At 35.8% G+C, this 25,572-nt stretch overlaps 1 protein-coding gene across 1 annotated transcript; it reads right to left on the bottom strand.

Moving 5' to 3' along the window:
* Nucleotides 1-436: 436 nt before the first annotated feature.
* Nucleotides 437-7,037, bottom strand: ufm1 (ubiquitin-fold modifier 1). The gene is made up of 6 exons (XM_057321075.1): nucleotides 6,963-7,037; nucleotides 6,812-6,868; nucleotides 6,017-6,074; nucleotides 4,636-4,675; nucleotides 4,137-4,169; nucleotides 437-1,635 (listed from the first exon to the last, which is right to left on the bottom strand). Coding segments are annotated over exons 1-6 (270 nt in total). The 5' UTR covers nucleotides 6,965-7,037; the 3' UTR covers nucleotides 437-1,555.
* Between the last annotated feature and the right edge of the window lie 18,535 nt (nucleotides 7,038-25,572).

Below are 25,572 nucleotides of genomic sequence, written 5' to 3'. Positions count from 1 at the left end.
CCAGCAGCAGCAGAAAAAAATTATACAGATTTGAAACAACTTAAGGGTGACTAAATGATGACAGGATTTTTATTTTTGGGTGAACTATCCCTTTAAGGCTTGATAGACAGGGTGAATCTCTCAATCTTGTCCACGGAACCTATATAAAATCTACACTTATATATATAAATATTCAGTGGTTCTGTCATTTGCTTGCATAAGTAGACCTCTTACAGATGGCACAGAATTGAATTCATGCAAATTGCAACACTACTGCACACCAATGTACCCCTTTGAAATATAAAGAAACTAAGTGGGCGCTTTCCATTAAAAGCATTAAAACATGGTTACATCTGTTCAATTAATGAACAAATTCAAAGGATAAAACTTCTAGATGCACAAATTAAAGCTTAACACATTTATCTGGAAAAAACAAAACAAAACAGGCATTATTATTTCATGCCTTTTTTAATGTACAAGACAAGAACGTCCACTAGTATCTGTAAACTTTTCCATTTGGACAGTTTTTACGTAGGAGAGTTCATTCACTTCTCGACTTGCCGCACGGCTAATGAACGAAGCGCATCATTTCCTTCCAAATGGGCCTGGAGGCGAGCGATGCCTTTTCAAACGTGCAAGCACGTCGTGTCTGAATAATGTTGCCCTTGCTGTATTTATAATGCACTTCTCCCTTTTCTCAGTAATGAGTGGCTTGGAAAGGGCACCGCATGCCTGCTCTTTTATTAAAACAAATGAAAGCTCATTACGACATTGAATTGAACAGTAAGACCCTCCCCCACAGCCTAAGACTAATGGAGAGCGTAAAAGCAAAGGCAGATGCCTGTCATTTAACAGTCTGATGTACTATTCGGGTTTCTTAAAAAGAATTGCGGACTTGAGTGAGAAGTGAAGTTACACAACTTTTTAGAAAAAAAAATCACATTCAACAGATTTATGTAACATTGCAATTTTTAATAACCAGGGAAGATTGTGACATTATGAAATGTTTATGTATTATCTAGATCTTGTTTAATACTTTTGTTTTATTTGTATTAGTGATTCTGTTAATGACCTACAAAACAGCAATTGGCATTACATTTCATGTCTTGACTCTAAACAGCTAACACTAAATAGATGTTTTTAGAGGACACACTAACGTGTATCTTTGATGGGAACCATAAAGTGTTAAAAAAGACAAAAGATGATGCCTAATATCAGTTTGTCAAGTTTTCTCAAAAGAAAAATGGACATGATTTTTACCACCAGGCTTCAATCAGAAAATATACATTAACAACTTCAAAAATGAGTTATGAAAAGTTACAAAAACAAACAGACTTATGGGTTACATGTCAAATGCTGTAAAGGAACTGGCGGTACTAACTTCCAGACTACCAATGTGCAGATCAATGTCCCGTGCGTGTATATTTTCAGGGAGGTTTTTTACTTTGATTTGTGAGGTATTCTGACAGATTTGGAGTCGCCGCAGTGCCTGCTGGAGCAGCTGAGAGTTGACACCTCATGGCCGGGCAATAAATACTAAATTATGTTCATCATCTGTGACAGAAAGTCTGCACAGTCACATCTGACAGCAGTCTCCTCCCACTCTATCCCTGGGAATGATACGAAGCTCTGATCCGTGTTTCAAGAACACATTTCCTGTAGATTTGGAGAGACACAGTATACGCAGTATATTATATTTTGGAGGATCTATTGACAGAAATGCAATATAATATACATAACTATGTCTTCAGAGGTGTATAAAGAACTTTCATAATGAAGCGTTATGTTTTTATTACCTTATAATGAGCTATTTCTATTTGCATACACTGCGGGTCCCCTAACATGGAATTCACCATGTTGTTTCTACAGTAGCCCTAAACTGATAAACTGCTCTACAGAACGCGTTTCGTAAATATTAGGGCTGTCATGATTATTAAATAATCGTCTCATCGCGATTGTTTGACCTCATCGCGACGGTTTCAGATCATCGCAATTATTGCACATCTCTATAGAAGACACTAGGGGGAGCTGTAGTGCATCTGCATATTGCATATTTTAGTGTATATATTGTTACTAAAGCATGGTAATACTTGTAAAATGTACCACCACAACACAATCACTTAAAAAAAAAACTAAAACATACAAATTACCTGCAGTACAATTTAATATTATTTAAGCAAATCTCAGTGTGAAAACCAGTCTACCAAAATTTCACTAACACACAAGTTAAATTTTATTGTAGTCTTGCAAGTGAGAAAAAAACAGACTAGAAGCTTTTCTATGACTGATAGCATTTTAATGGTGGCTTCAATTCACACCTGATAAATTTACTTAATTTACAAGTATTTGGCGGTTGTATTATTGACAGGTAAAAGCCTAAACCTTAAATATATGATGACCCAATTTTTTCCGATGTATTTCCAAGAAAAAAACATAGTCTTGTATTCAGAACAATATGGTCGTTTCAATCGCTGAATCAAAAATGCATGAGAATTAAATGTCAAAGCTCAAAAACAGACAATTAATCGTCATAATCGTCAAAGCCCTAAAACAGACAATTAATCATCATAATCGCAATGATTTATTAGACAATTAATCGTCAGTCATATTTCATAATCGTGACAGGCGTAGTAAATATGTTATCTCCTTCGGCAAAGAAGCAAAACGTGACGACATCTTAGTTCTGTGTCAGCCACTGTAGTGCTTCAAAAGGGAGGGTGAGGGGTGGAGTGAGCCATTGGTTGCAATTCGCAACCTCACCGCTAGATGCCGCTAAATGTCATACACTGGACCTTTAAGTGAGATATCAAGATATTAAGATATAAAGTAAGATATTGTAGGTACAATAAAACAAAAATCTACCTAATATTGCCTTAGAGACCTTGGTTAAAGGTGTTTAATAGGAAGTTTATTATTAACAATACCAATTATTTATGATAATATCAATAAACGTTTTGTCCACTATGTGATAAGAGTTTATTCTTCAAATGTCATCTGTATGTGGCTGCTAGGCAAGACAGGGACCTGGCACACTAATACAGTACAAATTGTGCCATGCCAGGTGTGCTATACACATCCAATCAGAACTCGTGGTTTGAAATATTTGTTATATAAAAATCAATATGACCTCCTTCCAGAACGTTTTTTCCACCTAATTAATATTCTGATAAGATTTAGCCAGAGAACGGGAACATTATTTGAGAGTGCGATTCTCGGGAATAGGAAGTCCCCACATATTGTACAAGAACATGTACAAAAAGCACTTTCAGCACGTCAACTGCTCGGTTCTCTCTGCTTTGAGAAACTCATTCGGCGTTTGAACAAGAAATCAGTTCTATTCAGGTGTGAGTTGTTGGCTATATTTAGTATGAGACCGCGTGACTTTCAAAGGACTGAGGAAGACATACGTCTCCATAATTCAAACCGGCTACATGCTGGGGTCAGGCCAGACGTGTCGTCATTGTAAAACTAATGAATTACAGCTCAGCTGGCATTTAAGGGCTCAACCCATGACAGGTATGAAAAATCATTGGCTATTACCATGTGATTACATGCAGCACGGGGCTTGGAGATTAAAAACCACTGACAGTATACCGATGGCATGGCATATTTGAAATCCTCATAGATTTCAGATGACGGATTACGGGAATCCCATCAAACGACACGTAAACCAAAATAAACATCTGGGAAGAAACATTTAGTCAAGAGGAATAATCTATGGGGAGCAATGTAATTGATGCAATGATCCTTAAAGCCCATCATCAATATTCATAAGGTAATATGTGAAATTTACATGCAAGGCCTATTGGAGGAGAAACTTTAAAGGGTTCCCAGGCAGACAGACAAACAATATCAGGCGGTAAACAGAAGCGAGTCGTCCATGCATTTGCTTGGAGATTATGAAGGACAGGCAGGAAAATGGAACAATATCAGTCAGGCATCTTAACGGTTGTAAGTGAGATGGATGTGATAAGATGCAGGGAACGGGATGCAATGGCTTAAAGTGAGAGGCATCAGCAGACAAACAAACTAAACCAACACACATCCATTTGCACATAAAATGGTTTCGTGAGCTCTGCGGTACATTTGGATAAATCAAAACAATTAATTGTTGACAATGTGACACAGACATATGCTGATTGAAAGGAACTACCAACCTGCTGTCTGTGCAGGGTTGATTCCGATGCCATCTACACAAACAAATCATCACAGAGATCATCAGAATCTGAATACATTGCCAAAACAATTATTCTCAAAGGCAATCAATACATCAGACAGATGCGCAAGTGCACAAGAAAGCCATGATGAGGGCGATGCACCGTAACGCTGAACAATCACAATTCAAAGAATCTTATTTATATTAACTGCCCTGTGCTTGCCAGCGCAACGAGTTATGTCTATATCTGTTTATCATTTATTCAATAAGTATTATTTAACTCAGAAAGCTGCATTGTGTCTTGTATGAATATAATTCAAATGTATTTCTATAGTAGTATTTCTATTACTACAGACAGACATTAGGAAATGCAATAAAAAAAAAATTTTGTTTGAAAGATAACGTTTTGAAGAATAGAGAGTCAGGTTTAGTTAAACGCAGGAGCGAGTAAATGTTTTTTTGCGTTGACTGTTCCTTTAATTATAATGATGACTTCTTACCGTTTGTGATGATTGCGCTCGTGGCTGCAGGCACTTTAAACTTTAAAGGAAAGAGAAAGAGTTTATTGTATCCATCAACAGACAGGCACCTCACATAAACAACAGACTCCTGCACAAAATGATTCTGTCAGGCCGGGGAAAAAAGATTCAATTCGAGTTAATGTTCATGTCAGGGACTTTAAAGAGTCGTTGCTATAGAGTGGAAGCTTTCAAAAGCATGAGGTAAGAGCTCTCTGGGCGGAGCTTAGAAGAAACTGTCAGAGTCTGTCACAAAGAGCTGCTTAAAATGATAAAATAAAAATACTGGAGAATACGTTCTGAAAGGGCTTTGAAAAACTCTCTAGGCGTGCTGAAGGGATTTCTTCACATTTATACAGAAGAGATAAGTAATGCAATAGACAATGTATTGCATTTGTGTTTAAGAAGCAGTTGTTGCAATTGTTTGATTTGTCTGAGGTAAATTTGGATAATCCAAATTTACAGATTTTCTTTATTCAACATTGACCTACAAATCTGAAAGAATAAAAAAGCAATGAAAGATCATATAATTTTCACTAAATCAAGAATACAAATATGGATTTTAGAGGGGGCAATAATGCTGAAAATAAGCCTTCGTTTCCTCAAATAAGCTCTCATTATTTTTAGCTTCACATCATACATTACATCTTCCTATTATGGGGCTGTCAGATTTGGCATTTCATTAGTTCTAAAAAAGTGCAACGACCCAAGCTAATCTGCCACGTCATTCTGCCGTCCCATGGATACGCGTGCCCTGAATACAGCCGTGACACATTCTGTGAACTTGAAGACTGCGGAATGGAAACCGCTGATGCAAATTAATGTATTCTGCCATACATTATGTTTTGATATCGGAGTGATTCATTTTGCTGAACCCAAATTTGGATACAGCAACATTTCAACAATCACATGCATTTTGTAAATCCTATCATTGACTATACAATTTGATTAGATTAAGTTGCTATCTAACAGTATTATATAATATTGTATTGATCTTATTCTGATTTTAACAAATGTAAATGTAAAAATCCTCGCTAAATGTAAAAATAATAGAGGTTGATATAATCACCAGAAAGACAGATGTTAAACATTTACATTTTGCAGACGCTTTTATCCAGAATGACTTGCTGTGCATTCAGGCTATACATTTGATCAGTGTTCACTTGGTCAAACCTATGACCTCTGCGCTGATAATGCAACGCTCTACCAAGTGAGGTGTAGGAAAGTATCAATATTAAAGCTAAATTTTCGACCCGTGTTGTGAGCGATCTATGGATTTCATGAAATTGTCAATCAGATATTAGAAGAAAAAAGAGCAAGTCACAGAATGCATCGGTCAGGGCATCAAGGTAAATCAACTCACCTCTTCTGCTGCAAATTTCAAAACTGCAGTGAACGGTGTGCTCTCAGGTACACTTAATCTGAAAAATGAATATACCAATAAATATTTGCGTAACAAAAACACACACACAGAAACAATGATTTTAAGCTACCTCGTTGTTGGTGCAAATAAAGGGAAGTCTCATGCAAAAACTGCCCAGTTTTTAACATACTGATTTTTGTTAGATTCACAAAGCAAAACCAAGAATTACTAATACCCTGACTGGAAAAATGGCCATGTGCAACATCAAGCAAACTGGATGGTGGCCAGAACTACAGATGCTCAAAGCACAGTGAGGTAAATCAGACTGTCTGAATGGCCCTTGACTGCACACCACTCACCCAAAATAGTGCCAAACTATCAGACACCACTTTACACACACAGCATGACATCTGTAGATTACCACACACACCACAGTAATATTACTGTAATTGAAATAATAATAATCGATAATCGATTACAAAGATAATCGATTGTTGAAATCAAGAGCAGAATAACTCAATATCAACCCCGAGGACAAATCAATTGTTTTATGAATTATTAAACCATCAAATCAACCAATTAAGTAAAATTACTTTATTTAGGTCTTCATATAATATAAATAACGTTACCCCTACCTAGGAGCTTGCTATTACACATTCAATACAGTCAATTACAATAAATCGATTCAAATAAACAAAATCATAGTTTAATATGGTGAATGCTAAAAACCGGTAGAACAGTTAAAGCATGAATGAGTAACGTTACGCTAGTGCTGAATGATGATCTGTCACTTACACTTTATAAGGTAAACGAGGGTCCGACGTCAAAGTGATTTTAAACGTTACTTTCGACCTAATACAGAGAGAGCAACATATTAACCGGACTGCATTTAAATAGAAAATACTAATAAATAACAGCTTGTGGTATGATAAATGACCATACGTACATCTTCCAGATCTGTGTGGGAAGGCTGCACACTGTTTACACCGACCCGGAAGCCGCAATGAGGCGGCGATGTTACACGTCATCTGTTGGATGGACCGCTCTCTTTAACTTTTTTCTTTTGTTTATATTTATCCAAATAATGTCGTATTGATTATGCGACATTCAGACAATCATACCTGAAAAGTCAAAATAATAAATCTATTAAAATGTAGTACAGAAAATACGTGTTCATTTTCAGTCAGGCAAGTTTCGAGCACACCTGTTTTTTACCGTAATGTGTCTATTTGATGCACCGCATACATTTAAGAAGGAGTGCAAGTACTTTCGCTATGAAGTTGTAATTACGTCGAATTGTGCACCATGTTTTGATTTAAAGTCATAATGGCGCATCAAAAACAAATGTTAATCTTGTACTTGATGAAATTGGTCTCATAGGAGCTGCTTTGCTGCTCCCCCCGATTTTGCTTGTTATTAAATGTAACAATTTGCTTTTACAATGTTTAATTTCACACATTTCTAATCAGTTTATCTTCCTGCGTTCTGATGGTTTAACATGGATATGGATTGTTTATCGTTTATTATTTTACTTAGCTTTTCCAAGAATGTGATATAGAGGCTGGACGAGGAATATGAAGAGTTTGGTTCCAAAGATAACTCAAAAATAATGTTTTTTATTATGTTATCATGTTTTTATTGTGTTGGTTAGCTGTATTTTTGAGTTATTATGGCTTAAATCAAAACAAACCAACTGCAGTTTGATTGAAATTAATTGGAATGCACAATAAAAAACATGATTTTTGACATTTATCTCATTTTGGAACCAAACTCTTCATATACAGGATCTGTCTAGAAATACAGATGCAAATAGGCCTGCATTATGATGGCTTGTGACACATCTTTTCTTTATAACAGCCCAGTGAGCCCACTTATGGACATTTAGGAACCAACAGGGAATTGCGTTGGCACATTTCACTAATCCTATATTACCTATATGTGCACTAATCTGTTTGGCACAAATGTCTGTTTTCGTGTGTTCTAAAAATGAAGGTGGCTGATGGATTTACGATGTGATACAAGCTAACTTGAGTGTCATGAGTCATCCTTATAAAGCTAACCCTGTTGCTGGCACCATAGGGCACACTGCCAGTAGCTTCCCTAGAGGAACATGTGGGTGTTGAAGAAAACAGATTTCTTGGTGTGGACTCTAAATCCAAATTCATTAGATGCTGGCAGTTCATTTCACTTTTGTCACAGGCTTACTGAAATCACTTAAAGGGTTTATTCCCCCCAAAATTACAATTCTGTCATCATTTACAAATGCACATGTATTTCCAAACTAGTATGATTGTATTTTTTACATAATTTTCTTTCTGGGTCAACCTTCCCTTTAAATCATCTCGAATAAGTTGTTCTTCTAAGTAGCATCCAGAGAATGCAATAGATGCTTTGTTTCATTGTTGAAAATATATAAAATTGTCGCACATCTCATGTGAGCTATTATACCTTGAGACCACTAAGAATCTGTTAGTTCAAAAAATTACATGAAGAGGGAAAACTGGCAATGGCATAAAGATTCAATTTTCAAAACATGTCAACACCATACCACCTAACAGTAAGCCAACAGTTATTAATATTCCAGGCATCTACACGGAAAGTCCTGTGAAAATTCCTGGCTCTGTGTATTCCATTGCCTAAATTCCTTCTAATCATGTCCCATGCGGAAACCCATCATTGTAAAGCTAGTGGCGACAAGCACAATTCCCACTGTGATGTGGATGAGATACAGGAGCAGCACACACTGTCAGGTGAGCCTGTTTGCATAGACAATGTAGCAAGGATTTCAGCTGTCACAAGGAGGATGTGTTAAAAATGATTATTATGTTTAGAAAACAAAAATGTTGTTATATTTAGAAAACAACATATTAGGATTATGTACATGCATATCATGAATAAGACATTTATGAAATTAAAGAAAAAATATTTTTGTGCCTTTTGGCTTATATAAACAAAGTTTCAAAATAGTTCATCCCAAAATAAAAATTCTGTCATTATTTATTCACTCTCACATTGTTCAAAATATGTATGTATGACTGCCTTTTTTCTATGAAACACAAAAGATGATATTTTGAAAAATGTCTCAGTGGTTTTGTGTCCATGCAGTGGAAGTCAATGGGGACTAATGTTGATTGGTTGCAGCATTCTTCAAAATATCTTCTTCAGTGTTCTGTCGAAAAAAGAAAGTAGACACGAGATTGAGAAAATGATGAAAGAATTTTTACTTTTGGGTGAACAATCCCTTTGATGCGTATGGATTTAATAAATAATGCATATGATGTGATATTTTGCTTATGACACATATACATTAGTAAACACCAAGTAGAAGTTCAGATTTTAGATAATAAACATTCACATTAAACATTCTTATACCATGGTCTGTTTGAATACTCGATTCTGACTGTCTGGAAGGTGTGCATTAAAACGGTTTAATGCACAGTTCCAGTCAGTTTAATCAACATTTGAAATAAAGTGACAAAAATAACATTTTCATCTGTCTGATCAAAAATTACTCTGTAAACATCAATAACAGCTTTAACTTGGCAAATTTCCATGGTATAAGCAGGATAATCCACGGCCGTACATTAAAGGATTTTAATGCACTTCGCAGAGGCAACTGCGAAGTGCAGGCTTCGCGTCGGGTGGTTCTTGGCCTCCACGTCGTGCATTAAAATGCTATAATACACGGCTAGTCGTGAATTATCCCTTACATATATTCTATAAAATATTTAAAGAGTTTATTTACAAAAACAGATAACTCTGTTTTTAATTTTATTTTAAATCATGTTTTTTATTGTGCATTCAAGTAATATCCATTAAACTGCTGTTGGATTGTTTTGATTAAATAATAACTCCAAAAATACAGTGAACTAACACAGTAAAAAACAACAACAAAATAAATGATTTTTGACATTTTTTAAACATATACTGTGTATTTATATGAAATAAATGATATGTTAAATTCCTTATGTGAAGTATGAGTAAAATTACAGTGGATTTCTCATTTGATCATTAATTGTGCGAAAAGCTGACACCTTTATTAAGGTTATGAGATAAGGAAAAGTTATATTTTTATAACAGTGACATTTTTAAAGTGCTCTTCGTGTGATGCTGTCCATGGTGCTGAAAACAGCGTCGTACAAATCAAGCAAAACTTCTTAAACATCATGTGTCGACATTACCAGAGCAATTCAGCACTGCAGGATAAATATAGAAAACAGCACTTGTGACTCAGAAGTAAGGCTTGAACTAAACACTAATCAATTTTCAGCGTATTTCAACTAAACTTTCCTTGACAGTGGTTTTAAAGGAACAAAAGTAGACTACAGAACCCAAGCAATATTTGCTATAAAATGACTCAGATAACTGGATGATAAACAGTCTTTGTGCGCTTCGTTCTAAAATAAGATGGTTAACACCTACGTGTGCTGTTCTTCTGTGGCTTGATTTCATAGCCATTGCTTTCTTAGTCTTTATGATCATAGACTGCTATTTCAGACAGAATTTGGCCGTTTTTGGAGGGGAGGGAGGATTTAGACAGGCTTAGAACATCTGCTGTCCCTTGATAAGGGCAAAGGAGTGTAGCATCTTCCCTGCAGAGCATTAGGGATGTCCAGAATTGCCCTCGGGGATATGAGATCCTAAATGTCTCTGCTTGCTCATGTGTACAACTTTTTTTATTGGATTTGCAATCATTATGTACGTCTCCTGTATTACAGAAAGTGGATTGTAGAGCTTACCAAGAAAAATGCTGAGACACATTTTGAATCTTGAATTTTAATATTATTAGAGGGATTTATGTAATATTTTATTCTGATTGGTCTATCATTGCATTCGGTGGTCAAATATTACTGCACAATTGACTACTCATTTGAAAATACGTGATTCTTACTGAGCTGTGCTCTTAATATATATAAAGAAATTCAGGCTAAATATTTAATCTCCCTCAATTAACTTATTGAGTGACTGTGTAAAAAGTCAAACATCAAAAAATGAATCTAGAGTAATAACCCAACTACCACTTCAATTTTGGTCAGTTCCCCTTCTGTAAAGTCAGTAAAGACATGAGGTTGATGACAGATTTTTTTAGGGGGTGAGCTGTTCCTTTAAAGCTTATAGTGATACAAATTGTATATTGAAATGGGACTTGTCAGTATATGAATAAAAGACTGTGTGATGCTGGTGTCACTCATTTGGAAGACTTTATCTTTTGCGGGCAGCCATTCTCTTGTTCTCCGTCCGTCTAATGTTTAGAAATGCTAACCGTTGCTGCAACCCCTTTCAAAAGAAGAGTGCAGTTTGTCATGTAGCTCTGCATACATCTGAATGGGCCTGTCAGCTTTAAATATAAGTGCATGCACATCAACATAAATAAATAATGAAAGCAGAAAAGGCCAACTTCGTTCTTCAAATGCACATATTCTCTAAACAAAGAGCTTACGCAATGTGCACAAAGTCAACACACTTCATCGTTTACAATTTGATGCCCTGCTATTGCTAATGTTGTATTGGATTTGTTCTGGTCACATATTTTTAAGTGCTATTGAGAGTTAGACCCTCATCAGTCATAATGAACTATAATTGGTGATGATTAGTCCGTCTATACTGTAAAAGTCACTCAATTTTATTTGAAGTTTAATGGGAGCACTGAGCCCCTTATTAAGACCTGCACATATTGTACTTTCTCTCATATTAATATAGCACGCTCAGATGAAATTTAGAAAGCACTTATTTCAATGCAGGTGCAGAATGTATAATTTATCATAGATTATATACAGTATATATATATATATATATATATATATATACTATACCAGTTTGAAAAGGGTGACACAGTTTTTTTAACTGTAGCATGTTGTATTTTTCCCAGGACCACAGTCTAAATAACTGGATAAGCTTTAGAACAGTTTTCAGACAATTGAAATAAATATTTTGTGTCACTTAGGTGAAGTTTATCCTTATTGTAATGTGCAATGTGTGCACTGTTCTGGGCTGCGTTTCTCGATAGCGATGGATGGATCTTAGCACTTAAGAGCGTTTTCTATGAGCCACTTTGCGAACGTTCGTCATCGTTTCACGTGCGTTTCCCAAAAATGCACTTAACACGACTGCACGTAGCAGTGCTCAGTGCTACTTATGAGTCGCTATCCGTTTGTCAGGTGCTGAAATGTCACCTCTACCAGTGTTTCTCAAACTTTTTCTGCCATTCCCCACTTTGGAGGTAGGGAAGGGTTCCGAGCCTCATCTGTCCTCAATCGACCCTAACAAAATGGTAATAAACTTTGTCCACTGTCTGTCTTGGTTTTGTCTGCTGGTGCAGAATTTCCGGTTTTCATTTCATTCCATGTCACAAACTTATCCATTGTAGGGTTGGGCCGATAGACAATGCCATCGTTCATCGCCGATGGCTGATGATGTTGAGCTGGCATCGTGATTACAACAAATGTTTCACTTTCGTGACGTGACACTTGCTGTGCTGCGGGCTACGCTTTGTAAACACATTTGAACAAGGCTAAAAGGCATAAACCTCTTTTAAAACCTGAACAGATTTTTTTTAAGTAGACATCATACGCTTGCAGACTTTTTGAAAGTTTCAGATAGAAACACACTAACTGATAAAATCTGCAGACTGGCACAGACTTTCTGCAACAAACCCAGACTGAAAATCTGGGCAAAATCTGAACAAAAGTCTTGTAGTGTATTTTAGCCTTTATTCAATGGCTCGTTTTTGCAGCACACGCTTGTTTTCGAAATGTTTAGGCTAATTATTTTCACCTGATGTGCATGTGGGTGAATATTGTTTAATGTTGTTTATATTTTTTGCAACTTGTAATACTTTTTCTATGTGTAGATAGTACTTATCTGCTGTAATTGTGCAATGTATTTTGCACGTTCTAGGGAAAATCAAAAGTTAAAATCAAAAGTTAAAAATACTGTCTATGTGTTTGTTGAACTACATTTTGTTACACTTTTGGGTGATGTGGAGGTGGCAATTTCAAGTTAAGTTTTTATTAGGGCCTATGTACTGTCTAGCTTACACATTTCTAGGTCCAAAATAAATATTTATTGTACACGTACATTACCACATTACCAGCACTTTATTAATAATAAGCACAAAGTTTGGTCATTATGAATATGAACATTTCAATTAGAGAAAGATAAAGGGAAGAGAAGAACCAATCCAATTTCTCAGCAAAACAGGCATTCAGTTTCTTTAAGTGCCTTCTGCAGAACATATGATAGGCAGTGTGTGATATATAAGCTTTGTAACAGCCTGAAAAACTTTAATCACATAGTTCCTCTAAATAATTTGAGGATAGTTCACAATAGTCTCAAAGAATAAATCACGGCTGCACTAGGCTACAGCAGCAGGGGAAAGACAAAGACAAAGACACTGACACTGACAAACACCAAGTAATCATTTTGACCATTTCTCTTTTAAACAAAACATTTTTACTTTGCCTAAAATGTGGAGTAACTACAGCAATCCAGCAACAAACACGCATCCTTTGTTAGAACCAATAACTTGCCCACTATTTATTTGTATTATTTATTAATGCATGTTCAGTCATTTAATTTTTATTGTACTGTTGTTTTTATTAATTTTGTTTAGTAATTTAAAAATGGTAAACAAACAAAAAAACCTAAATAATTAAAAACATGATAAGTCACACATAGAAGTGATTAAGTTTAGGTTGTCCTGCAGGTGACCTCATAAATCTGTCTTCTCACGATGCACTTAAGGATTTACTATTACTCCAGAGCACCCAGATCGACGATGATTTTCGAGTGCTACTTAAGTTACGAAGCTTTTGGGAAATGGTACGTTAGTCTAAGATGATTCGTACGATTGGTTTCACTATGCCTTACGATGCTTTTGGGAAGTCATCAGCTCAAACATTAAAGGCAGAAAAAAATTAAATGCAATCCATTTTTGAAAACCTCTATTAAAGGTGCAATATGTAATATTAAGCATTATCTATTGACAGAAATACAATATAATACACATAACTATGTCTTCAGAGGTGTATAAAGACCTTACAAAATGAAGCGTTATGTTTTTATTAGCTCATTCTAAGATATTTCTATCTACATACACTGCGGGCCCCCTTACATGGAATTCACCATGTTGTTTCTACAGTAGCCCTGAAATGACAAACAGAACGCGTTTCGCAAATACGTTATCTCCTTCGGCAAAGAAGCAAAAATGTGAAAACATCTTAGTTCTGTGTCAGCCACTGTAGTGCTTCGAAAGGGAGGGGTGAAGTGAGTCAATGGCTGCAATTCACAACCTCACCACTAGATGCTGCTAAATTTCAAACACTGGACCTTTAACTTCCATTTATTTTACTTGAATGAATTGTTAAGTGTCACGATTGAGGTGCAGAGAACCCAGATGCAGGCAGGCGGTGGGTAAGGGGTTAACAAAAATACTTTTTTTGTTTTGTAAAATAGACAAAGCAAACACCCACGATGGGGATATAAACAAGAAAACAAGATAACAGGAAGCAGACAAGACGTAGACTAACTAAGACTAAACTAAAATAAACAACACTGGACAAAAGCTAAACTAAAGACTTACTAAACTCAACTTGACAGGGGTTATCACAGACAACAGGAACACAGCACACATGGCAGATGAAAGGCACTCGACGAAACCATACACAACGCAATACTGAACAGAGTACAATCCAACAGCACAAGACAAAGAAACATGAGGGTATAAATAGGGAGAGACAAACAGGGATAACGACACGGGGCAGGTGTGGGTAATTAAACACTCAGGGAAAGATAACGAGGAAACGAGATGGCGGTAACAGAGACCAGACACTGGAGAGAATGTATATTATTGTCAAAAGGACAATAATATGTTTTTCTCCACACATAACCAAAGGCTTTGCCATGACTCTGCTACAGGACCAAGAAAAACATGACTAAATGAAGCAGAGCCATGACACTTAAGTAGTTTAAATTGTCTAATTATTACAGATTATTACTGTCTATTATTACTTCTAAGTATTTGAGATAAAAACAATATCAACAAAGCCATATTACATTATAACATTATCTGTTTGTGAATGGTTACATGATTGTTTCAAAATATTAGCACAAGAAAGGTGTCCAAGTGACCAATCACCCTATTGTCGCTTTTTCTTTGTTGAGTTCCACCAGGTACCACCACCAGTTTAGCACCTAATGGACACGACTCAGCCTTATCTTGACAAACAGAGGTGGTTCCAGTAAAGACGACTGAATCAATTCTATTTATTTCAGATCGGATTACAAAATCATTAGTGGTCACTTGATTGGTTCTATAGGCAGTGACCTAAAACAACAGGGAACAAATAAGCAATTTGGCTCAGCAAGGACAACAGCGTTAAAGCTGTTTATTTTTCTCTTCAGGGTTTTAACTGTGTACAGCTACAACTTATTTCTTAACAGAAAGTGTGAACTGTTCTAATCTGGTAGAGAAATGAAAACATGCTGTTGCTCATCAGGCCAGTCACTTCCTACTGTTTTTCAGGCAGAAGTTGTCGGTACTATATATTGCATCTCCTTCATCTTCTTTGCCAAGCCATTTTCTGTATCAGTTTGTTTAAAAATGTGTGTGTGCATGCGTGTGCGTTTTGTTCTAAAAGTATGTATTTAAAATATATATATTATTAAAAAAAGATTATATTATATATTATTATATTATTATTGTAGAATAAATGAAGAGAGAGACATGTAAAATACATAAGGAGTCATTTCCTTTATCTATGAAGGACAGAAGTTTCCTTTAAATACAAAGACACAAGCATCTGTGGTTTGTGAAGGAATTGTTTCAGTGAGTGTGGATGTCTACATTTCATCCTTCATGCTGGTTTAATTGATTTTCACATGTTGTCGACCATCTGCACGTCTAGTCAGTTCTTTAGTCAGTTCTCTGCTGTCTGTTAGCCGCATGCCAAACACAATCAGAGAAATCGAAATATACATGTAGCCATGGCAGCAATGCCACTTTAATAAACAGTTGGTGATTCAAATGACTTTCAAATGACTCTCTGTTGTTTCCTTGTCTTAGTGCTTGACAATTGCAATATATTTTTTACTGGAAACTTGTGGCATGTTTATTGCTTTCATTCATTTTAAACCAGGAGAATCTGGGGAATCACAAATGTTTAACATTTCACGTTTTGCATTTTTTGCATGTCATATATGCAAATTGTGATCATAAGCATCCAGGAATGACAAATAAATGCACACCTGCAAGTGTGTAGTAAAATGCCATTCGGTGCTGGCAAGACCAAAACAAACCACATGCGCCATTTTAGTCATTATAAGAAATAGCAGTCAATATCTAAACAGCATTAGTATTGATAAAAACTATGTTATTCTTTATGCTTGCTCTTGTAGGAGATTCAGGCTAGTGCTTTGGAGTCCTTAGAAAAGGCCATTGTGCACATGATTGCAATACGACAATGACACTAATTTTCAATAGATTATGGCTTAGATTCACCTTGAGATATATTCTCTATTTTTAAACCACACATGTACAAAATGCCACTATATGTACAAAATTTGCTTTGCATAAGTAGGCTATTATGTGTGTTAAACTTGGAAATTGTCAACATTTTAAACTCTTTCCACATTGAAATTCACTCCCTTTAGTACCCCCGAGCCCCTTCATTTCCAGCCCTGTAATGCAAAATAATAATAATAATAATGGTAATACAAAATCTCTAAAGAAATGTTAAATAAAAAGGTAGACCCAGACTTGTAAATCATCTCACATAAACTTGACATTTTGATCTGATTAATTTTGACATTTTATTATTACCACTTATTACTTCACTAATTGATCTGCTTAATGGTCTGAATAATTATTTGAGGGCTGAAAGAGCGTCTCAGGTACCTTGACACCACCACATGCGTACGTGCTTTTAAACATCAGCATTCATGTTTTTCTTGATTTCTTAAGCAGACATGCTATGTTTTTCCAGTTTTTCTTTTAGAGCTCTATATTTAGCTTCCATGATCAGGCTCCGATGACAAGGAGTCAGAGGCCTGAACCGCAATCACGGATTTACTAATTAGCGCCTTGAGCTTCATTTTGTGCGTGGGCAGCTCAGACTTGCTCTGAAATAACATCGAGGAGGTAAAGCTGGCTTGACTGCAAAAATAAAAACATTTACATGAGCAGTAGTATAACAGCTATTACATTACTGTACTGTAATTGACTCTCTGACTGCTTTTACTCCTTGTGAAGTTCAAGGTGGAACAAAATATGAAGTGATGTTGACTGTGAGTGTTGCAATGGCAAAGATAAATAATTAAATAAACATTAAATAATTTTTACTTAAGCACTTATAGTTTTTATTGTCTTCAGTAACACAAGTGATACTGTTTTAAACTAAATGGTTTAGGCTATTGTTTGAGTCAGTATTGATGTATAAGTCATTATTTTAAGTATGTACTGTAATGTTTAAAAGTTTTTAATTTTTAATACATTTTATACTCTTAATGCATGTAATGTTAATATTTTTAATACTCTTTAACAGCTTACAGTATTTTTACAGAATTTACAGTATTTTATAGTGTAGTAAACCTATTTATGTGAAATAAGCTTTAATATTTGTGTAAAATATTTTATAAAATGTGAATGCATATAATTTTGTATATCTTACTGTAATAAGCTCAATAAAAGGGAAGGAAGGAGGCGGGAACCGGCGAACAATCAGAAACTTTTAATCAAAAATAAACAAACAATAATCCAGCAATAAAAAGGAAACATAAACAAAACTTAACATGTCCGGGGCCCGGTCCTCACTCGCCGTATACTCCTGTCACTCGTCCTTTTATGCTTCCGATCTTTTTCTAAATTTTTGCTGTCACACCATAGGAAACATTTAGGTTTATTTGTCAACTACNATAAACCTTAGCTTTCATTCAGTGGGAAAATATCGCCAGTGCTGCCCCGCGAGCGCGAGGTCTCTCTTTCCCGGCAGGAAGAAGCAGCACCATACGACAGGTAACTCGCGAATAAAATGAGTACAAAACAGCGTTTCCAACAACCTGTCACTAGCCGGGTTTCCATCCAAAGTTGCCAATTTAGCTTATGCGCAAAATTGGAATATCGCATAAAACATTTGCGAATAAGCACCGTTTCCATCCAACTAGTCAACCGTCACTTCCTAATAAACTGGCACTAAATATCAGTAAGAAAAGTAAGAGAAGCCACTGAATATAATAGTTTTCATATATAATAATACTTGCGCAAACAGACGATTATGAAACACAATAAATGCGGTGCTTTGTGGATGCCTGCTGTTCGGGAAACACAGTCGTGACAGTTCTAAGAGGCAATTACAGAAATACTTGACGACTTTGCTCAGGCGTTTAAGAATGACCATCACAACATTTCTGATGCTGTGTCACAAGATCATTACTCTGGTTAGTCAGCTTACACCGGCCGTCTCATAGTGCAGTTAGGTGAGTTTTTGGAGGAATTTATTCGGCAAATGTGTTTCCATCTCCTATTATTCGCATTAACCCTTTTTCGCAAAAATGAAAAACCACCTCAAGCGATCTTAAAAACTTTTTTGCGAATTAAGTTTTTAATTAGAAATTTGGCGTTTCCATCACTCGTGTCTGATGCGAAACTTCAAAATAAGAATAAAACCAGAGTGATGGAAACCCGCTTACTGTTATCGACTGTTTGGATATATAAATATGAACAAAGTTCGTCGGTAAATATGCACATGGTTACCATGAGGCTGTGTGAAAGAACAAATAGTCGAAATCACCGCTTTTTATTCTAAGTTGTTAGATGATGTCACGTCATGAACTGACAACAGAAACTGAAAATATGTCAATGAGAACGATTTTATTGTTGTAAATATAATGAGTTGATATACCCTCGTGGCTGTCTTAAATCTTAAAAGATTAGAGGTTTTTTTACATTTGGTGGTGTTTCCTTGCCAATTGTGAATTATTTTATATTGATATAATGTTGATCAGTAACTGCCTTACTTTATCTAATAATGAAGGCTAAATATTGGTAATCCACAGTGCTTTTACATACATTGCAAAATGTTTTAAAAAAAAGATGTCATAATATATATGCTAAATAATACTTATAATACTTGTTAATGTCGTTTACTGTAACACATTACAAGCTTACATAATAACGTGAGTCCAGAGGTGCTTGTTAGACAAATAAAGTTTAACAAATGGACAAATTACTCTTGTAGTATAATCATTGACAAAGACTGCCCTGCCCGATTAGTCTTTGAAAAAATGAAGATGGAAATATTTTAGAATTGCATTTAAGAATATTTTTAAAAACTTTCTGTAATTTATCTGAAGAAAGTTCTTATATTTTCTCTTAAGAACAGTTTTGTGAATCTGGCATGTTTGTGTTGAATTATGGAAGAATCTGATAGAACTGAATTAAAAGGTTGAGGTGTGGTAGTGTGTGCTTGAATATGCCAGTGAGTTACAGTATGCAGGGAAAGGTCTTAATATTGTTGTTGCTGGTCCAGGAAGGCCTTGTTGCAATCTTGTTGTAAATCCTGTATGATGGAGGATGTGTACAGGTGTTGATATTGTCCTTCAGGTTGTGATCATAGTTTGTAACTTGTCAGTGTAATCCTGTAATCCTGAAACATAGAGGTGTTTCATACACATAGTACACTAGGCTAATTTAAAACTTTATTGTGCGCATGTGTGTGTATGGGGGGGTCCATAAGACACTTGTGCCCAGGGGCCTCTGAGTTCTTAATCCGGGCCTGGCCGGTTCCCGCCTCCTTCCTTCCCTTTTATTGAGCTTATTACAGTAAGATATACAAAATTATATGCATTCACATTTTATAAAATATTTTACACAAATATTAAAGCTTATTTCACATAAATAGGTTTACTACACTATAAAATACTGTAAATTCTGTAAAAATACTGTAAGCTGTTAAAGAGTATTAATGAGAACCTGATATGTCAATATCTGATCGTATGTATATATTTTAAAATATATTTTAAATAAGTTGCCAACTTACCAGCTCAGTTCTTTAACATTCCACTCCACCCCTTCATATAGTTGAATAACTGAACATTTTAGGTGTCTTTTTTAGGGAGAGATAGCAGGTCAACAGTATTCCACACAGTTCTCTTTCACGTCTTCTTACTCTGAAACGGACATATTAACACAAAATAACCTAAAAATTCCCATATTAACAAGAAACATTGTAAAGGTATTCAGTTTGTTTCGTGACCAAACAGTTGGGAAACAAAACACGTGTTCCAGTATATTGCGCGAGCTCTTAAAGGGGCAGCATCATAATAAAGATCTCTATGTATAATGTTCATCAAACAACAAAGGACGGGCCCAAAAACACTCACTGATATTAAACGAATTGTGTTCTCTTATAGGAGTCGTTCACAACAAATAAAGGAAGAAAATAGCTTTACATATGGTAAAGTGTTGAAAGAGAGTTTACATATACAATAAAAATAATTCAATCATAAACAATGATTTGTATTAATTTCTAATTGATTTATTAATGTATTAAACACATTTTAATGAAGTTTTAGTGATTCTTTTTTCTTACCTCACCCCACAACTCTGGTGCTATCAAATTAAGGGCTGGTGCCACCAACTGAATAACTTGGTAGCACCAGTGCCACCTCTCTCAAGTGTTAGTCTAGAGCCCTGCTTTCTTGTAGAATTGTGCTTCAAATAAAGAACTTTATGTTGACCAGATTGTTAGTTAATCATTTACAAGTCAATATTGCCTATATGGACAGCGATTTAAAAAAAAGTGAACTGGTGTTAAATGTGATGCGGTCGAAAATTTGGGTGCACCTAACTTTTGTGCTGGTACACCTAAGAAAAAAAGTTAGGCGCACCAGTGCAAAAAGTTAGTCTAGAGCCCTGATGTTGGATGAAGAACACAGTTATTTAATAAGAGATCACTTGTGTAATATATGCATTAGACATAAACACTGACTTTACTAGTGTTGCTTATGTTTATATTTTGCCAGCACAGTTCTTATGCAAAATAGTTAGTTATTAAGATAAATTAAAAACACATGCAGAAATCCACAAGAAACATTTATGAATATACTGACAGAAAAAAAGAACAGAACGGTACGTTTTAGAGAAGATGTTTATTGCACATATCTTTTGATAATTTTATAACATTTCTTCCTATAATACACACAACTTATAAACACGGTACCATCAGCCTATGTGCTCCTTAAGGCGAGCAACCAACTCCCTGACTCCGTCACTCTGGTGCTCACAAAGTGCAACCGTGCACTTTAATGTAGCTAAAGCCATAGCATGATCCGGAGCAACCGACGACACAGCACTATGGTGGCGATAGAAGTGCGATTTTAATGCTGCATACCTAGAAAATACCTGCTTACAGCCCATTTCCACACACTTGAAAATACAACGGGGTTCATTGCGATGCAGTTTACAATGTACAACATACGCCTTAAGAGACTGAACAGATTCTCCACAAACACAACAAGAATACATCTTACAGGTCAAACAGGGAAATATCAACCATAAAACGTAACCTAAAAATCATATAAAACATAAACCTTACCGTAGTAAGACGCTGAAAATGAGCTGAATCCAAAATGACAAGTCCAGACAAGTCCATAAAGTTTCGACGCTGTGCTGCCGTTACTTCCACTGGTAGCGGAGCCAAATGCAAGGCGCTGATTGGACGCCGCGTCAAAATGCAGACAGTGTTTGAATTCAGGCGCCCTTTCTTTCTACAAATTAAAACTCAAAAACTCTGATGTTTTATTTTGCTAAACACAATTATCTTTACCTTTGGTGGTTATTGAACAGGGTTACTGCAAAATAAAAAATCAGAAAAAGCAAGTGCAAGTTTTTTTCAATTTTTTTTTACTTTTCACAATATTGCACCATCTATAAATGCAAACTTCAAGCCTACAACCTGTTCATTTAATATGAAAGATATTATATATATATATATTAAACAGATTAATTGGTGATTATGAAAATTATATTCAAGACATTTGTAACTCTAAATACATGTAAAAGTGTAAGTAAAGCCTCAAATTCCCCTAACTTTCTCTCTCTCCCTCTCTTTCTTTCGCTTTTTGTCTTTCTTTCTCTCTCAGCAAATTTAAAAAATGCAGCAAATGACTGCACAGGACGGTTGTGGCAACATGCTACACAAGCATGTGCTGTCACCCTCTCTGTGTCCACACTGCCACACTGGAAGTACAGAGAGTCTACTGGAGCTTTGATACGACAGTTCGTAGAAGTTTCCGCGTGGTACCTGTGTTGTAATGTTAGCTAATCTAGTGGCTCACAGAGGCCAAGGGTACGGTTGACTAGTCAATTTTGCTTAGGAACCTTCCTAACTAAGTGAAATTACCACAATTCCTTGCGGTAGCGGCAAAAAAATTACGCACCGTTCGGTCACTCACAACCAGACATAAGATAGAAAATATCAATGTATTTAAACAGTGTGATGCAGACTGCAGCAGAGAGAGAGTGTGAATATCAACATACGTGTTGACGTGATGTAAAAACTGTGATCATGAAGTGTGTTCTGTTGTTGACTGTCGAGCTGCGTTCACACACAGAGTAAAAACTGTTTTTGTGACATCCAGCGTCCTGCAGATCATCATGAAGTTACCGTTGCTGATTAATCATATACTTTTGCCATGACTTGCTAATATGTTTATATATGAGTGGACAGGAGGGTGAGCGACCATACCAGCATAACAAACATTTATTTGACTTCTGTGACAGGTGGACAATATTCATTTATTATTTGAATTTTGATGTTGATAATGAAGTCATATTTTTCACCAGGTTTTCCACATTTATATTTCCTGCATTAAAAACACAGTAAGAACATATCTAGTAAGTATCTCAGATGAGCGTTTTGTAGTCCATCTCCTGAGCTTTGTAGTTTTACCACAGATCACGTCAATAACATTCACCGTCGCATCATGATGTAGTCTAGTGCATGCAGTCGGATTCTCTGAACACCGTTGTCATCTTCTCCTAACTCCTTATGAATTCTCCATCACATCTTTCCTTGACCTCGTGATGTTTTCCATCAAGGTTAAGGAAGTGGTTAGGAAAGGCTAAAAAGCTATTTTTTTTACTATTCGACCAGATCCTAAGTCTCTGGTGGTGTGTCTGTCAGGAGTGTTGGTACGTCAGGCTAGCAGGCCAGAGTCTGGACATCTGAATCTTATTAAGGCTTAAAGTTATTCATAATTAACAGTGTGACCGCTTGATTGACAGGTGGGTGTCATTACAGGTGGGTGTCGCACATTAACAGGTGGGTAGTTCAGTACAGGATGGCCCCCAAGGCCACTCATTTATGCCCCCACCTATAGGTCACCTCCTTGCGATATTTAGTTTAGCCGGGAAGCAGAAACGCACATCCAACGTCATGCGCGATGGCACATTAGTTATACTCAGTAGAAAAAGTATTTACGTTACAAAAAATAAATGCAAGAATTACAGTGATGGCTCGTATATGTATATTACGGTATATTTTTGTTAGATATACGGTGATTAATACGTTTAACAGTGAGAAAAAATATTTTTTACAAAAAATAAATGCAAGAATTACAGTGATGGCTCGTATATGTATATTACGGTATATTTTTGTTAGATATACGGTGATTAATACGTTTAACAGTGAGAAAAAATATTTTTTACAAAAAATAAATGCAAGAATTACAGTGATGGCTCGTATATGTATATTACGGTATATTTTTGTTAGATATACGGTGATTAATACGTTTAACAGTGAGAAAAAATATTTTTTACAAAAAATAAATGCAAGAATTACAGTGATGGCTCGTATATGTATATTACGGTATATTTTTGTTAGATATACGGTGATTAATACGTTTAACAGTGAGAAAAAATATTTTTTACAAAAAATAAATGCAAGAATTACAGTGATGGCTCGTATATGTATATTACGGTATATTTTTGTTAGATATACGGTGTTTACTACGTTTAACAGTGAGAAAAGTATTTTTTATAAAAAATAAATGCAAGAATTACAGTGATGGCTCGTATATGTATATTACGGTATATTTTTGTTAGATATACGGTGTTTACTACGTTTAACAGTGAGAAAAGTATTTTTTATAAAAAATAAATGCAAGAATTACAGTGATGGCTCGTATATGTATATTACGGTATATTTTTGTTAGATATACGGTGTTTACTACGTTTAACAGTGAGAAAAGTATTTTTTATAAAAAATAAATGCAAGAATTACAGTGATGGCTCGTATATGTATATTACGGTATATTTTTGTTAGATATACGGTGATTAATACGTTTAACGGTGAGAAAAAGTATTTTTTACAAAAATTAAATGCAAGAATTACAGTGATGGCTCTTATATGTATATTACGGTATATTTAGTTAGAGATACGTTGTTTAGTACATTTAACTGTGAGAAAAAGTATTTTGTACAAAAAATAAATGTAAAAATTACAGTGTTGGCTTGTATATATATTACGGTATATTTTTGTTAGAGATACGGTGTTTAATACATTTAACAGTGGGGAAATGTATTTTTTACAAAAAATAAATGCAAAAATCACAATGATGGCTTGTATATATATTACGGTATATTTTTGTTACAAACACGGTGCCAGTGTATTTTACAGTGGAGTAATGTATTTTTTCCCCCCAAAAAACTGTCAAAAATACTGCTTTGGCTGATATATACATTTACGGTGTTTCATTGTTACTAAAACTGAATTAAACCATTTATCGTTTTACGGTCTTTTACTGTCATGGTTTAGCAGTTTTTCACCGTAAAATCTACAGACATTTTTTACAGTGTACACTTGATTAAAGTGGTGAGTGTACAGCTTGTATAACAGTGTAAATTTGCTGTCCCCTCAAAATAACCCAACACACCGCCATTAATGTCTAAACCGCTGGCAACAAACATGAGTACACCCCTAAGTGAAAATGTCCAAATTGGGCCGAACTAGCCATTTTCCCTCCCCGGTGTCATGTGATTCTTTAGTGTTACAAGGTCTCAGGTGTGAATGGGGAGCAGGTGTGTTAGATCTGGTGTTATCGCTCTCACTCTCTCATACTGGTCACTGGAAGTTCAACATGGCACCTCATGGCAGAGAACACTCTGAGGATCTGAAAAAAAAGAATTGTTGCTCTACATAAAGATGGCCTAGGCTATAAGAAGATTGCCAAGACCCTGAATCTGAGCTGCAGCACGGTGGCCAAGACCATACAGCGGTTTAACAGGACAGGTTCCACTCAGAACAGGCCTCGCCATGGTCGACCAAAGAAGTTGAGTGCACATGCTCAGCTTCATATCCAGAGGTTGTCTTTGGGAAATAGACGTATGAGTGCTGCCAGCATTGCTGCAGAGGTTGAAGGGGTGGGGGGTCAGCCTGTCAGTGCTCAGACCATACGCCGCACACTGCATCATATTGGTCTGCATGGCTGTCGTCCCAGAAGGAAGCCTCTTCTAAAGATGATGCACAAGAAAGCCCGCAAACAGTTTGCTGAAGACAAGC

The sequence above is a fragment of the Triplophysa rosa genome, linkage group LG22 (genome assembly GCF_024868665.1).
Source record: "Triplophysa rosa linkage group LG22, Trosa_1v2, whole genome shotgun sequence".
Taxonomy (NCBI): domain Eukaryota; kingdom Metazoa; phylum Chordata; class Actinopteri; order Cypriniformes; family Nemacheilidae; genus Triplophysa; species Triplophysa rosa.
This window is presented reverse-complemented; position numbering and strand designations above follow the sequence as displayed.

Bases quoted from the DNA above. Each gene is read 5' to 3' on its own strand.
- ufm1 (XM_057321075.1), bottom strand. The intron at 6,075-6,811 runs GTAAGTGACAGA...TTCATTTTTCAG, and splicing joins CCTCGTTTACCTTATAAAGT to ATTAAGTGTACCTGAGAGCA. The intron at 4,676-6,016 runs GTGAGTTGATTT...TTTCCTTTAAAG, and splicing joins TGAAATTTGCAGCAGAAGAG to TTTAAAGTGCCTGCAGCCAC.